Source organism: Salmo salar, chromosome ssa18, assembly GCF_905237065.1.
Source record: "Salmo salar chromosome ssa18, Ssal_v3.1, whole genome shotgun sequence".
NCBI lineage: Eukaryota > Metazoa > Chordata > Actinopteri > Salmoniformes > Salmonidae > Salmo > Salmo salar.
The window spans coordinates 81,264,385-81,281,790 of record NC_059459.1 but is presented as its reverse complement, the minus strand read 5'-3'; the positions used below and the strand labels follow the sequence as shown (position 1 = coordinate 81,281,790).

At 41.1% G+C, this 17,406-nt stretch overlaps 1 protein-coding gene across 1 annotated transcript; it reads left to right on the top strand.

Moving 5' to 3' along the window:
• The first annotated feature begins 2,556 nt into the window (after positions 1 to 2,556).
• On the top strand, positions 2,557 to 10,976 carry LOC106591982 (butyrophilin subfamily 2 member A2). Its single transcript, XM_045700615.1, has 4 exons — positions 2,557 to 2,578; positions 2,934 to 3,218; positions 3,340 to 3,480; positions 9,215 to 10,976. Exons 1-4 carry the CDS (start codon positions 2,557 to 2,559, stop codon positions 9,262 to 9,264), a joined length of 498 nt encoding a protein of 165 aa, XP_045556571.1. The 3' UTR covers positions 9,265 to 10,976.
• Positions 10,977 to 17,406: the final 6,430 nt, after the last annotated feature.

Below are 17,406 nucleotides of genomic sequence, written 5' to 3'. Positions count from 1 at the left end.
CATCTAATTTTAGAGTGAATAATAGTCATTATTTATAATAATGTGTTAATGATACCAACCAGGAAGTGTCCAATGTGTGTGTGTGTGTGTGTGTTGAGAGACCACTAGTTATTGGCTCCCTTCGTGTACACTAACACGCAGTGAAACACCGCTTCCCAGTCAGTACTGACCGCTGAGCGGTGATCAGACATATCCAGTGGTTCCTGTGGCGAGTTTGACGCAATGCGACTTTCTTCAGCAAGAGGGGGTTACTTGGGAGGGAGTGGCCGCTGGAGGAGAGTGTGTTTGCAGCAGACAGCTCAGCGGTTTCAGGTCACTGTATCGTATTGCAGATAGACACGATCCTATAGTTCTATCTAACGATACACTTGTACCCAGGGGCGGAAATCCCGGGGGGGACGGGGGGGACACGACCCCCCCATCCTGGGAAAAATATGATTTGTCCCCCCCAATATATCACTGAAACATAACTATGTAATTTAAATAATATTAATAATACGCAATGAAAGCAATTGTGCTGATTATTGACACTTAATAGCGCGTTTTTAAGTTTCAAAAGATTGCGACCCCTTTGCCTCACAATGGTTTGATCCACTGCCAGTTCCTTAGCTTGCTCCGTAACTGCCGTGAGGTTCATCCAGTCAATCGCGCACACACACACTAGCTGAATATGCAGAGCTAGCGCGCAAATATTAACTATTAAGCTAGCTAGTACCTATTCCATTTATGTGGCGTCGTCAAAGATGGAATCAGCATGCAGATGATGTAAGTTAGTGCTTCAAAGTCCCTGTGATAAGGTTAGCGATAAACTGAAGTCCAAACTGAACAGAACTACACTCTCATCTACCATTGTCTTAAATATATTTAATGGTCTCGTTGCAAAAGCTAAATTGTCGCAAGGGAACTTTTATTTATTTAATCTCACCTTTATTTAACCCGGGTAGCAAAGATTATAGCAAACACCACTGAAACTGAATTGGTGCTCGCTAGCTTTGCAAATTCAGCTATTGTTGGAAGCCAGCCAATATGAAACAAACTATTAAAATTACAAAAGGTTGCAGCATATGTTGTGTAAATGGTGAACTCATACAGCTGTCAACTCTTGTCATTTTAATCCGTTTCACATTTGCTAGCTACCTTTTAGATCGAAGCCCATATAGAATGATTGAAGATGATAGAAGCCCATCTCCTACTGTAAATAACCTACACACTGTGTGTGTAGCCAGCCAGCCAGCCAGGTAGAAAAATGGCAGAAAAATAAAAGAGTATTTTTCAATACACCAAAACACATAGTAAGAACCCTAGTAGCCTAATATCTCAAAGACTAGTTGATAAAATGTTCATAAGAAAGAAATGAAATTCTAATGGAAATGTTTCACAATGATGTCATTAGGCAGAGCAGGCAACAGATGGCACACAGACAGCAGAGTTGGGGACAGATATGCAGGGACAGACTGGCAGAGACAGGGAGTCTCAGGTAAGTTTGTTGAGTCTTTGTTTGGCAACATTATGAAAGGTTCTCAATTTTTTTTACTTGTAAAATAGGAACATAATTGGAAAATGCCATGGATACCCCCACTCAACTTAAACTGGTGACTGAACTAAGATTTGTTAAAGGCAATGGTATTGCTGTTGTGATTAGTTGTGTAGTTTTGGGTACCGGTAGTTAGGAGTACGGCAAACACCTTATTTCTTTGGTTCCTCAATATACATTTACCATATTACAATGTAGGCTATGTGTTACAGCACTACTTTTGGTGTCCCCCTCAGGAATTGCTCTTGAGAAAATGTAATGTAATTGTCCCCTCCAAAGTTGATATCAGATTTTCGCCCCTGCGCACACACACACACACACACACACACCCCACCAGCCTGTCAAGTCAAATTCACACTCCCACTCCCTATAAAAAAAACTTTGAAAAACACACTGCCTCCTTTCACCTCTTTGCTGTTGAAAGTCGCATTACGTCAACACTGCGTGTTAGTGTAGACGAAGGGAGCCAATAACTGTAGTGCTCTCTCAACACACACACACACGCACACACACTGGCACACACACACAGGCACACACACACACACACACACCACCAGCCTGTCAAGTCAGATTGTATTGGTCATATACACATGGTCAGCCTGTCAGGGTGGGTATAATTTGTGGAACGTTCCAATAGGAATCTGTTCCAAAAACGTTGTAAATAACAAGGTTGCCAACAAATAACGCAAACAAAGTTGTATAGCGGCGGAATAAGATACCGGGCAGGAAGTGACCTATGTAATTCCGTTTTATTACTCACAACGTTTATTCAGAAACAGTACCGTCTCAACTGTTCTCGGGTATAAACGAAAACGTAGGTTACATTCCACTGCTGGACCACCAGAAAACCATCATTCAACTCATTGTTGGTGAGTCAACACACCTGCTGACCACCCAAACCCCCTTAGGAGACAGATCTCATGAAATCAACGGTGAGTTCAATGTCAAGTCCATAGCATGAGTATTAGTTACATACTGTACATTGGTTAGACTACATCCTTACCTTAACCCCAGCTAAGTCCATGTACAATGCTGTGATCACTTGTTAGTTCCTCTATTAATTTAAAGGTCCAAGAATATCAACAAACCCTTGTGTTATATTTAAGCAATAAGGCACGAGGGGGGTGTGGTATATGGCCAATATATCACGGCTATGGGCTGTTCTTATGCACGACGCAACCTGGATACAGCCATTAGCCGTGGTATATTGGCCATATACTACTAACCCTGAGTTGCCTTATTGCTGTTAAACTGGTTACCAAGGTAACAGAACAGTAAAAAGTATTGTTTTGTCATACCTGTGGTATACAGTCTGATATCACAAACATTATAAACTAGGTGGTTTGAGCCCTGAATGCTGATTGGCTGAAAGCCGTGGTATATCTTTGTATCTGTATAGGTGCTGCGTCTAGACCAGTTATAATCATTGAGGGAAACGAAGGCGATGAGGTGGTCCTGCGGTGTGAGGCTGAAGGCTGCTACCCAGAGCCTGTCATGGAGTGGTGTGATGCTCATGGACGTGTCCTCTCTGCTGCTGGACCTACAGAGACAGGCAGAGACCGTGAAGGCTGCTACACTGTGACAAGCCATGTCATCGTCCAGAACTCTGACAACAACACCTTCACCTGTCGGGTTCAACAGTTGGAGATCAAACACATGAAGGAGAGACGGGTTCATGTTCCAGGTGAGGGTCTGTTTTGGATATTTGAAAAAAGGCACTATCTGTAAAAAAATGTCCTGTTTAAAAGTCATTTCATGTGTATTAAGCATTAGGTATTGTAATAATTCTACATCCTGTGTTTCAGATCAAATGTTTCCTAAGACGTGTCATTCCTGCTGGCTGACAGTTGTAGTAGCAGTTCTTGTTACAGTTCTTGTTACAGTTCTTGCTGGAGCTGGAGGTCTCTACCTGTTGATAAAAAAAAGGGATATTGACTATCAGAAAGGTAAGTCACACTTCCTGGTGTGGTGGTGTTATCTGGTGGAGTTACTTCCTGGTGTGGTGGTGTTATCTGGTGGAGTTACTTCCTGGTGTGGTGGAGTTACTTCCTGGTGTGGTGGTGTTACTTCCTGGTGTGGTGGTGTTATCTGGTGGAGTTACTTCCTGGTGTTATCTGGTGGAGTTACTTCCTGGTGTGGTAGTGTTATCTGGTGGAGTTACTTCCTGGTGTGGTGGTGTTATCTGGTGGAGTTACTTCCTGGTGTGGTGGTGTTATCTGGTGGAGTTACTTCCTGGTGTGGTGGTGTTATCTGGTGGAGTTACTTCCTGGTGTTATCTGGTGGAGTTACTTCCTGGTGTGGTGGTGTTACTTCCTGGTGTGGTGGTGTTATCTGGTGGAGTTACTTCCTGGTGTTATCTGGTGGTGTTACTTCCTGGTGTGGTGGTGTTACTTCCTGGTGTGGTGGTGTTATCTGGTGGAGTTACTTCCTGGTGTGGTGGTGTTACTTCCTGGTGTGGTGGTGTTACTTCCTGGTGTGGTGGTGTTACTTCCTGGTGTGGTGGTGTTACTTCCTGGTGTGGTGGTGTTATCTGGTGGAGCTATAATATATTAAACAACCTAAAGAGAGAGGAAAGTCATGTCTGTCTACATCAGTGGTCACCAACCGGTCGATCGTGATTGACTGGTCCATCTCCAAGCCATTCCTAGTTTATCACCAAACATTTCTGTAAAACATCCAACGATAAAGCCTCGCGTTCCTATTTTTTTGTTTGTTTTTGTGCTGTTTGCAGTAGGTACATTTGATTCAGCAGCCCTGGTACCAGGAAGGCAAAGTGTTCCTATTTAGAACCATTTCATACAGTTGAAGTCGGAAGTTTACATACACTTAGGTTGGAGTCATTAAAACTACTTTTTCAACCACTCCACAAATTTCTTGTTAACAAAGTATAGTTTTGGTAAGTCGGTTAGGACATCTACTTTGTGCATGACACAAGTAATCTTTCCAACAATTGTTTACAGACAGATTATTTCACTTATAATTCACTATCACAATTCCACTGGGTCAGAAGTTTACATACACTAAGTTGACTGTGCCTTTAACCTGTTGGGGGTAGGGGGCAGTATTTACACGGCCGGATAAAAAAACATACCCGATTTAAATCTGGTTATTACTACTGCCCAGAAACTAGAATATGCATATAATTATTGGCTTTGGATAGAAAACACCCTAAAGTTTCTAAAACTGTTTGAATGGTGTCTGTGAGTATAACAGAACTCATATGGCAGGCAAAAACCTGAGAAGATTCCTTACAGGAAGTGCCCTCTCTGACCATTCCTTGAGCTTCTTGACTCTGTTTATTGAAGACTGAGGATCTTTGCTGTAATGTGACACTTCCTACGGCTCCCATAGGCTCTCAGAAAGCGGGAAAAAGCTGAATGATGTAATTCCAGCCCCAGGCTGAAACACATTAGCACTTTTGGCAAGTGCTCTATCAGAGGACAATGGGATGAGGCGCGTGCACGAGTCGACCCCATGTTTTTATTTTCTATCGTCTTTGAACCTAAACACAGATTCCCGGTCGGAATATTATCGCTTTTTTTACGAGTAAAATGGCATAAAAATTGATTTTAAACAGCGGTTGACATGCTTCGAAGTACGGTAATGGAATATTTAGATTTTTTTTGTCACGAAATGCGTCGTGCGCGTCACCCATATTTACCATTCGGATAGTGTCTTGAACGCACGAACAAAACAGAGGATATTTGAACATAACTATGGATTATTTTGAACCAAACCAACATTTGTTATTGAAGTAGACGTCCTGGGAGTGCATTCTGATGAAGACAGCAAAGGTAATAACATTTTTCTTATAGTAAATCTGATTTTGGTGAGTGCTAAACTTGGTGGGTGTCTAAATAGCTAGCCCTGTGATGCCGGGCTATCTACTGAGAATATTGCAAAATGTGCTTTCACCGAAAAGCTATTTTAAAATCGGACATAGCGAGTGCATAGAGGAGTTCTGTATCTATAATTCTTAAAATAATTCTGTTTTTTGTGAACGTTTATCGTGAGTAATTTAGTAAATTCACCGGAAGTTTGCGGGGGGTATGCTAGTTCTGAACGTCACATGCTAATGTAAAAAGCTGGTTTTTGATATGAATATGAACTTGATTGAACAAAACATGCATGTATTGTATAACATAATGTCCTAGGGTTGTCATCTGATGAAGATCATCAAAGGTTAGTGCTGCATTTAGCTGTGGTTTGGGTTTATGTGACATTATATGCTAGCTTGAAAAATGGGTGTCTGATTATTTCTGTCTGGGTACTCTGCTGACATAATCTAATGTTTTGCTTTCGTTGTAAAGCCTTTTTGAAATCGGACAGTGTGGTTAGATTAACGAGTCTTGTCTTTTAAAATGGTGTAAAATAGTCATATGTTTGAGAAATTGAAGTAAAAGCATTTCTAAGGTATTTGAATAACGCGCCACGGGATTCAACTGGCTGTTGAGTAGGTGGGACGATTTCGTCCCGCCGACCCTAGAGGTTAAACAGCTTGGAAAATTCCAGAAAATGTCATGGCTTTCGAAGCTTCTGATAGGCTAATTGACATCATTTGAGTCAATTGGAGGTGTACCTGTGGATGTATTTCAAGTCCTACCTTCAAACTCAGTGCCTCTTTGCTTGACATCATAGGAAAAATCTAAAGAAATCAGCCAAGACCTCAGGAAAAAAAATGGTAGACCTCCACAAGTCTGGTTCATCCTTGGGAGCAATTTCCAAACGCCTGAAGGTACCACGTTCATCTGTACAAACAATAGTACGCAAGTATAAACACCATGGGACCACGCAGCCGTCATACCGCTCAGGAAGGAGACGCGTTCTGTCTCCTAGAGATTAACGTACTTTGGTACGAAAAGAGCAAATCAATCCCAGAACAGCAAACAACCTTGTGAAGATGCTGGAGGAAACAGGTACAAAAGTATCTATATCCACAGTAAAACAAGTCCTACAACGACATAACCTGAAAGGCCACTCAGCAAGGAAGAAGCCACTGCTCCAAAACTGCCATAAAAAAGCCAGACTATGGTTTGTAACTGCACACGGGGACAAAGATCGTACTTTTTGGAGAAATGTCATCTGGTCTGATGAAACAAAAATAGAACTGTTTGGCCTTAATGTCCATCGTTATGTTTGGAGGAAAAAGGGGGAGGCTTGCAAGCCGAAGAATAAATGGCATCATGAGGAAGGAAAATGATGTGGATATTATGAAGCAACATCTCAAGACATCAGTCAGGAACTTAAGCTTGGTCGCAAATGGGTCTTCCAAATGGACAATGACCCCAAGCATACTTCCAAAGTTGTGGCAAAATGGCTTAAGGACAACAAAGTCAAGATATTGGAGTGGCCATCACAAAGCCCTGACCTCAATCCTATAGAACATTTGTGGGCAGAACTGAAAAAAGCATGTGCGAGCAAGGAGGCCTACAAACCTGACTCAGTTACACCAGCTCTATCAGGAGGAATGGGCCAAAATTCACCCAACTTATTGTGGGAAGCTTGTGGAAGGCTACTTGAAACCTTTGACCCAAGTTAAACAATTTAAAGGCAATGCTACCAAATACTAATTGAGTGTATTTAAACTTCTGACTCATTGGCAATGTGATGAAAGAAATTAAAGCTGAAATAAATCACTCTCCACAATAAAGTGGTGTTCCTAACTGACCTAAGACAGGGAATTTTTACAACGATTAACCTCTCTTGAGCAGGTGGGACGCTACCGTCCCACCCACGTTTCACACTATTCAACAGCCAGTGAAAACTCAGAGCGCCAAATTCAAAACAACAAAATGTCATAATTCAAAGTTCTCAAACTTATGACTATTTTACACCATTTTAACCTCTCTTGGGTAGGGGGGCAGTATTTTCACGGCCGGATGAAAAACGTACCCAAATTAAACGGCCTACTACTCGGACCCAGGAACTAGAATATGCATATTATTAGTAGATTTGGATAGAAAACACTCTGAAGTTTCTAGAACTGTTTGAATGATGTCTGTGAGTATAACAGAACTCATATGGCAGGCAAAAACCTGAGAAGAATCCAACCAGGAAGTGGGAAATCTGGTTCTTGTAATCTTTTCAAGTCCTTGCCTATCTAACACAGTGACTTGGGGTTCATTTTGCACTTCCTAAGGCTTCCACTAGATGTCAACAGTCTTTAGAACCTAGTTTCAGGCTTTTGCAGTGAACAGAGAGCGAACAAGAAGGCTGGGAAGTTGGTGACTCAGAAAATTACATGAGTTTTGTGGCGCTCGTTCACGTGATGAGGTATGTGTTTCAAAACGTTTTTCAAGACATTGGAATCGTCCGGTTGGAATATTATTGAAGTTTTATGTTAAAAAGGCCCTAAAGATTGATGCTATACAACGTTTGACATGTTTCAACGAACGTAAATATAACTTTTTTTAAACTTTTCGTCGCGCTTCCTACATTTGGAGTTGCTTACTGAACGCGCTAACAATAAGGAGGTATTTGGACATAAATTATGGACTTTATCGAACAAAACAACATTTATTGTGGACCTGGGATTCCTGTCCTGGAAGTGCCTTCTGATGAAGATCAAAGGTAAGTGAATATTTATAACGCTATTTATGATTTTAGATGACTCCAAAATGGCGGGTATCTGTATTGCCTGGTGTATGTTTCTGAGAGCCGTACTCAGATTATTGCAAAGTGTGCTTTCCCCGTGAAGCTTTTTTGAAATCTGTCACAGCGGTTGCATAAAGGAGATGTTCTTCTATAATTCTTTCAATAACAGTTTAATATTTTATCAACGTTTATGATGAGTATTTTTGTAAATTGTTGTGCTGATTCACTGGCAGTATTGGAGGCAAAATATTTTCTGAACATCACGCGCCAATGTAAAATGCTGTTTTTGGATATAAATATGAACTTTATCGAACAAAACATACATGTATTGTCTAACATTGAGTCCTAGGAGTGTCATCTGATGAAGATCGTCAAAGGTTAGTGCTTAATTTTAGCTGAATTTCTGGTATTTGTGACCCCTCTCCTGCTTGGAAAATGGCTGTGTGGTTTTTCTTGTGTTGTCCCTGTCCTAACATAATCTAACTTTATGCTTTCGCCATAAAGCCTTTTTGAAATCGGATAATGTGGTTACATTAAGGAGAAGTGTACCTTTAAAATGGTGTAAAATAGTCGTATGTTTGAGAACTTTGAATTATGACATTTTGTTGTTTTGAATTTGGCGCTCTGATTTTTCACTGGCTGTTGAATAGTGTGAACCGTGGGAGGGACGCTAGCATCCCACCTGCCCAAGAGAGGTTAAAGATACAGTTTAAGATACAGGTTAATGTTGCGTAGGCTTCTGTTTTTGAAGTCCTGTTTAAAAGAGAATCTGAGTGGTAGTGATGTTGACAGACGGTTGGTGACCACTGGTCTCATTGGTCAATAGGTGACCACTGGTCTACACGGTCAATAGGTGACCACTGGTCTACACGGTCAATAGGTGACCACTGGTCTACACGGTCAATAGGAGACACAGAGTTCTTGACTACATAGTAGCTTCCACCAGTCCAGTGATGACCATATTATACTTCGTGATGAAACTAGTTTGTGTTTAGTTTTTAAAATGTTTCTCTTAGTTGACTGTGTTCATGTGAGGTGCTATTAGACAGTTCAGTACTAGTCCTGTCTCTCATCCTGTTTAAACAGGAAGCGTGGACGTCAGTAATGAAGAAGAACAAGGAGACGACGAAGAATGAGGAAGATGAGGCCAGTGAACCCAGTCGTTCATTGGTTTAAATGTGAAATGATCTATAATAATAGTATTATGTGCCATTTAACAGACTTGTTTGGATGGTCCCAGGAATCAAACCCACTATCCTGGAGTTACAAGGACCATGCTTAACTATGACTATATAGGAATATGCATGGCTATATTTACATTTTAGTCATTTAGCAGACGCTCTTATCCAGAGCAACTTACAGGAACAATTAGGGTTAAGTGCCTTGCTCATGGGTACATTGACAGATTTTTCATCATGTTGGCTCAGGGATTTGAACTAGCAACATTGGGTACTGGCCCCATGCTCTTAACCACTAGACTTCCTGCCGCTCCATATGTAGCACTGTGTCATCAGCATTAGTTTTTTCTATCAGCCATCTTTGGTGTAGTTTAGGTAGTCTGTAATAGTTGCTGATTTATTTGACAGGGACAATGGCTCTATGCAGCAAGGTGTTAGCAATGGGCTGCTATGATAAACAGCACACAATATATATAGAGCTAGCAAAGGTAATAACTTAGCACGCTAGGCTAGCAGGCGGAATATATAGCAATAATATAACCAGCACCATTAGTGGTAGCGAGTTAGCATGCTGTGTGGCTAACAATGCTAATATGTAAACAGACAGCCATCTTGGTAGAGGCTAGGTACGTATGAGGAAGTGACCGGGTGTGATGACATCACCGGTCGGCCATACTGGTTGTGTAAGAATTATCACCTGTTAGCCATCTTAGACACAACCAACAATTTGAAGGGCTTAATACTGTACTGTACCCAGAACTATGCCAAGGGGATAGATAAACAGGATATGCAGTATGGATAGTACCCATACATGAATTACTGGCATATAAACACTGGATAAGGCATGTATTAGCGTACAGTAGTAATGGCGTCTAGTTTTTTGGTTTCTGTACTATTTATATTTGACAACTTCTACTTTTACTCCACCACATTCCTAAAGAAAATAACCCAAAAGTCACATTCTCGTTACGTTCTTAATTTTACTTTTGATACTTAAAAAGTAATTTCATTTTGATACTTCAGTATATTTAAAACCAAATACTTTTAGACTTTTACTCAAGTAGTATTTTACTGGGTGACTTTTAGTTGAGTCATTTTCTATGAAGGTATCTTTACTTTTACTGAAGTATGACACTGTTTGATATATTTCCTTTGGGGTCTAGAGATTTAGGTAAATCAGCCTTTGGTTTCCTTGCGTTTGGAATGATCAACAATGCACTTTAAGATTTGAGCAATTGGTGCCTCTAGGGCATTTGATTTTTTTATTTATTTGAACCTTTATTTAACTAGGGAAAGACAGTTAAGAACAAATTCTTATTTACAATGACGGCCTACTCCAGCCAAACCCGGGCAACGCTGGGCCAATTGCGCGCCGCCCTATGGGACTCCCATTCACGGCTGGATGTGATACAGACTGGATTTGAGCCATTTACTGCAATGACACCTCTTGTACTGAGATGCAGTGTCTTAGACCACTGCACCACTCTGGAGCCTTTTTACTGAAGCCTGTCTGTTTTATATGATTGTATTTTGCTTTTCATGTATTGTAGTGTATAATTGTTTAATGTGTAGTTTCATGTGTTTATTGTATTGTGGTGCTATACAGGGCTCACCTGGAAAAGAGACCTTCGTCTCAGCATGACTCAAAATAAAGGTGAAATAAAATGTGATTGTTGTAATGGTTTCTCCATTTCTAAGTCTTACTGAACGAACAGCCGTTTGGGAGCCGAATGAACGGCTCTTTTTAGGTGAACGGAGACAAATGATCCGGCTAACAGAAGACTGAATGCCCATCACTACGCAACAGAGGGAACGGGAAAATGACCATATTTTATCATATAAATGAAAAAACATCTAATTTTAGAGTGAATAATAGTCATTATTTATAATAATGTGTTAATGATACCAACCAGGAAGTGTCCAATGTGTGTGTGTGTGTGTGTGTTGAGAGACCACTAGTTATTGGCTCCCTTCGTGTACACTAACACGCAGTGAAACACCGCTTCCCAGTCAGTACTGACCGCTGAGCGGTGATCAGACATATCCAGTGGTTCCTGTGGCGAGTTTGACGCAATGCGACTTTCTTCAGCAAGAGGGGGTTACTTGGGAGGGAGTGGCCGCTGGAGGAGAGTGTGTTTGCAGCAGACAGCTCAGCGGTTTCAGGTCACTGTATCGTATTGCAGATAGAACTATAGGATCGTGTCTATCTAACGATACACTTGTACCCAGGGGCGGAAATCCCGGGGGGGACGGGGGGGGGGACACGACCCCCCCATCCTGGGAAAAATATGATTTGTCCCCCCCCAATATATCACTGAAACATAACTATGTAATTTAAATAATATTAACCTGTTGGGTCTAGGGGGCAGCATTTGCACGTCTGGATAAAAAAAATGTACCCGATTTAATCTGGTTACTAATCCTACCCAGTAACTAGAATATGCATATACTTATTATATATGGATAGAAAACACTCTAAAGTTTCCAAAACTGTTTGAATGGTGTCTGTGAGTATAACAGAACTCATTTGGCAGGCAAAACCCTGAGACATTTTCTGACAGGAAGTGGATACCTGATGTGTTGTATTGACTTTAAACCTATCCCATTGAAAAACACAGGGGTTTAGGAATATTTTGGCACTTCCTATTGCTTCCACTAGATGTCACCAGCCTTTACAAAGTGTTTTGAGTCTTCTGGAGGGAGATCTGACCGAACAAGAGCCATGGAACGGTGATGTCCCATTAGACACCTGGCGCGCTACTTCATGTTGGGTACCCTCGTTCCAATACGTTATAAAAGGCTATGCATTCGTCCACCTTGAATATTATTCATGTTCTGGTTAAAAAAGGCCCTAATGATTTATGCTATACAACGTTTGACATGTTTGAACGAACGGAAATATATTTTTTCCCCTCGTTCATGACGGAAGTCCGGCTGGCTTACATCATGTGCTAACGAGACGGAGATTTTTGGACATAAATGATGAGCTTTTTTGAACAAAACTACATTCGTTATGGACCTGTGATACCTGGAAGTGACATCTGATGAAGAGAATCAAAGGTAATGGATTATTTACATAGTATTTTCGATTTTAGATCTCCCCAACATGACGTCTAGTCTGTATCGCAACGCGTATTTTTCTGGGCACAGTGCTCAGATTATTGCAAAGTGTGATTTCCCAGTAAGGTTATTTTTAAATCTGGCAAGTTGATTGCGTTCAAAAGATGTAAATCTATAATTCTTTAAATGACAATATAATATTTTACCAATGTTTTCTAATTTTAATTATTTAATTTGTGACGCTGACTTGACTGCCGGTTATTGGAGGGAAACGATTTCCTCAACATCAATGCCATAGTAAAACGCTGTTTTTGTATATAAATATGAACTTGATAGAACTAAAAATGCATGCATTGTCTAACATAATGTCCTAGGAGTGTCATCTGATGGAGATTGTAAAAGGTTAGTGTATCATTTTAGCTGGTTTTATGGTTTTGGTGACCCTGTCTTTGACTTGACAAAACATTACACACAACTCTTGTAAATGTACTGTCCTAACATACTCTAAATTTATGCTTTCGCCGTAAAACCTTTTTGAAATCGTAAAACGTGGTTAGATTAAGGAGATGTTTATCTTTCAAATGGTGTAACATAGTTGTATTTTTGAAAAATTTGAATTTTGACATTTATTTGGATTCAAATTTGCCGCTCTTGAAATGCACCTGCTGTTGATGGAGTGCACCACAGGTGGCACGCTAGCGTCCCACCTAGCCCCAAGAGGTTAATAATACGCAATGAAAGCAATTGTGCTGATTATTGACACTTAATAGCGCGTTTTTAAGTTTCAAAAGATTGCGACCCCTTTGCCTCACAATGGTTTGATCCACTGCCAGTTCCTTAGCTTGCTCCGTAACTGCCGTGAGGTTCATCCAGTCAATCGCGCACACACACACTAGCTGAATATGCAGAGCTAGCGCGCAAATATTAACTATTAAGCTAGCTAGTACCTATTCCATTTATGTGGCGTCGTCAAAGATGGAATCAGCATGCAGATGATGTAAGTTAGTGCTTCAAAGTCCCTGTGATAAGGTTAGCGATAAACTGAAGTCCAAACTGAACAGAACTACACTCTCATCTACCATTGTCTTAAATATATTTAATGGTCTCGTTGCAAAAGCTAAATTGTCGCAAGGGAACTTTTATTTATTTAATCTCACCTTTATTTAACCCGGGTAGCAAAGATTATAGCAAACACCACTGAAACTGAATTGGTGCTCGCTAGCTTTGCAAATTCAGCTATTGTTGGAAGCCAGCCAATATGAAACAAACTATTAAAATTACAAAAGGTTGCAGCATATGTTGTGTAAATGGTGAACTCATACAGCTGTCAACTCTTGTCATTTTAATCCGTTTCACATTTGCTAGCTACCTTTTAGATCGAAGCCCATATAGAATGATTGAAGATGATAGAAGCCCATCTCCTACTGTAAATAACCTACACACTGTGTGTGTAGCCAGCCAGCCAGCCAGGTAGAAAAATGGCAGAAAAATAAAAGAGTATTTTTCAATACACCAAAACACATAGTAAGAACCCTAGTAGCCTAATATCTCAAAGACTAGTTGATAAAATGTTCATAAGAAAGAAATGAAATTCTAATGGAAATGTTTCACAATGATGTCATTAGGCAGAGCAGGCAACAGATGGCACACAGACAGCAGAGTTGGGGACAGATATGCAGGGACAGACTGGCAGAGACAGGGAGTCTCAGGTAAGTTTGTTGAGTCTTTGTTTGGCAACATTATGAAAGGTTCTCAATTTTTTTACTTGTAAAATAGGAACATAATTGGAAAATGCCATGGATACCCCCACTCAACTTAAACTGGTGACTGAACTAAGATTTGTTAAAGGCAATGGTATTGCTGTTGTGATTAGTTGTGTAGTTTTGGGTACCGGTAGTTAGGAGTACGGCAAACACCTTATTTCTTTGGTTCCTCAATATACATTTACCATATTACAATGTAGGCTATGTGTTACAGCACTACTTTTGGTGTCCCCCTCAGGAATTGCTCTTGAGAAAATGTAATGTAATTGTCCCCTCCAAAGTTGATATCAGATTTTCGCCCCTGCGCACACACACACACACACACACCCCACCAGCCTGTCAAGTCAAATTCACACTCCCACTCCCTATAAAAAAAACTTTGAAAAACACACTGCCTCCTTTCACCTCTTTGCTGTTGAAAGTCGCATTACGTCAACACTGCGTGTTAGTGTAGACGAAGGGAGCCAATAACTGTAGTGCTCTCTCAACACACACACACACGCACACACACTGGCACACACACACAGGCACACACACACACACACACACCACCAGCCTGTCAAGTCAGATTGTATTGGTCATATACACATGGTCAGCCTGTCAGGGTGGGTATAATTTGTGGAACGTTCCAATAGGAATCTGTTCCAAAAACGTTGTAAATAACAAGGTTGCCAACAAATAACGCAAACAAAGTTGTATAGCGGCGGAATAAGATACCGGGCAGGAAGTGGCCTATGTAATTCCGTTTTATTACTCACCACGTTTATTCAGAAACAGTACCGTCTCAACTGTTCTCGGGTATAAACGAAAACGTAGGTTACATTCCACTGCTGGACCACCAGAAAACCATCATTCAACTCATTGTTGGTGAGTCAACACACCTGCTGACCACCCAAACCCCCTTAGGAGACAGATCTCATGAAATCAACGGTGAGTTCAATGTCAAGTCCATAGCATGAGTATTAGTTACATACTGTACATTGGTTAGACTACATCCTTACCTTAACCCCAGCTAAGTCCATGTACAATGCTGTGATCACTTGTTAGTTCCTCTATTAATTTAAAGGTCCAAGAATATCAACAAACCCTTGTGTTATATTTAAGCAATAAGGCACGAGGGGGTGTGGTATATGGCCAATATATCACGGCTATGGGCTGTTCTTATGCACGACGCAACCTGGATACAGCCATTAGCCGTGGTATATTGGCCATATACTACTAACCCTGAGTTGCCTTATTGCTGTTAAACTGGTTACCAAGGTAACAGAACAGTAAAAAGTATTGTTTTGTCATACCTGTGGTATACAGTCTGATATCACAAACATTATAAACTAGGTGGTTTGAGCCCTGAATGCTGATTGGCTGAAAGCCGTGGTATATCTTTGTATCTGTATAGGTGCTGCGTCTAGACCAGTTATCATCATTGAGGGAAACGAAGGCGATGAGGTGGTCCTGCGGTGTGAGGCTGAAGGCTGCTACCCAGAGCCTGTCATGGAGTGGTGTGATGCTCATGGACGTGTCCTCTCTGCTGCTGGACCTACAGAGACATCCAGAGACCGTGAAGGCTGCTACACTGTGACAAGCCATGTCATCGTCCAGAACTCTGACAACAACACCTTCACCTGTCGGGTTCAACAGTTGGAGATCAAACACATGAAGGAGAGACGGGTTCATGTTCCAGGTGAGGGTCTGTTTTGGATATTTGAAAAAAGGCACTATCTGTAAAAAAATGTCCTGTTTAAAAGTCATTTCATGTGTATTAAGCATTAGGTATTGTAATAATTCTACATCCTGTGTTTCAGATCAAATGTTTCCTAAGACGTGTCATTCCTGCTGGCTGACAGTTGTAGTAGCAGTTCTTGTTACAGTTCTTGCTGGAGCTGGAGGTCTCTACCTGTTGATAAAAAAAAGGGATATTGACTATCAGAAAGGTAAGTCACACTTCCTGGTGTGGTGGTGTTATCTGGTGGAGTTACTTCCTGGTGTGGTGGTGTTATCTGGTGGAGTTACTTCCTGGTGTGGTGGTGTTATCTGGTGGAGTTACTTCCTGGTGTGGTGGTGTTACTTCCTGGTGTGGTGGAGTTACTTCCTGGTGTGGTGGTGTTATCTGGTGGTGTTACTTCCTGGTGTGGTGGTGTTACTTCCTGGTGTGGTGGTGTTACTTCCTGGTGTGGTGGTGTTATCTGGTGGAGTTACTTCCTGGTGTGGTGGTGTTACTTCCTGGTGTGGTGGTGTTACTTCCTGGTGTGGTGGTGTTACTTCCTGGTGTGGTGGTGTTACTTCCTGGTGTGGTGGTGTTATCTGGTGGAGCTATAATATATTAAACAACCTAAAGAGAGAGGAAAGTCATGTCTGTCTACATCAGTGGTCACCAACCGGTCGATCGTGATTGACTGGTCCATCTCCAAGCCATTCCTAGTTTATCACTAAACATTTCTGTAAAACATCCAACGATAAAGCCTCGCGTTCCTATTTTTTTTGTTTGTTTTTGTGCTGTTTGCAGTAGGTACATTTGATTCAGCAGCCCTGGTACCAGGAAGGCAAAGTGTTCCTATTTAGAACCATTTCATACAGTTGAAGTCGGAAGTTTAGGTTGGAGTCATTAAAACTACTTTTTCAACCACTCCACAAATTTCTTGTTAACAAAGTATAGTTTTGGTAAGTCGGTTAGGACATCTACTTTGTGCATGACACAAGTAATCTTTCCAACAATTGTTTACAGACAGATTATTTCACTTATAATTCACTATCACAATTCCACTGGGTCAGAAGTTTACATACACTAAGTTGACTGTGCCTTTAACCTGTTGGGGGTAGGGGGCAGTATTTACACGGCCGGATAAAAAAACATACCCGATTTAAATCTGGTTATTACTACTGCCCAGAAACTAGAATATGCATATAATTATTGGCTTTGGATAGAAAACACCCTAAAGTTTCTAAAACTGTTTGAATGGTGTCTGTGAGTATAACAGAACTCATATGGCAGGCAAAAACCTGAGAAGATTCCTTACAGGAAGTGCCCTCTCTGACCATTCCTTGAGCTTCTTGACTCTGTTTATTGAAGACTGAGGATCTTTGCTGTAATGTGACACTTCCTACGGCTCCCATAGGCTCTCAGAAAGCGGGAAAAAGCTGAATGATGTAATTCCAGCCCCAGGCTGAAACACATTAGCACTTTTGGCAAGTGCTCTATCAGAGGACAATGGGATGAGGCGCGTGCACGAGTCGACCCCATGTTTTTATTTTCTATCGTCTTTGAACCTAAACACAGATT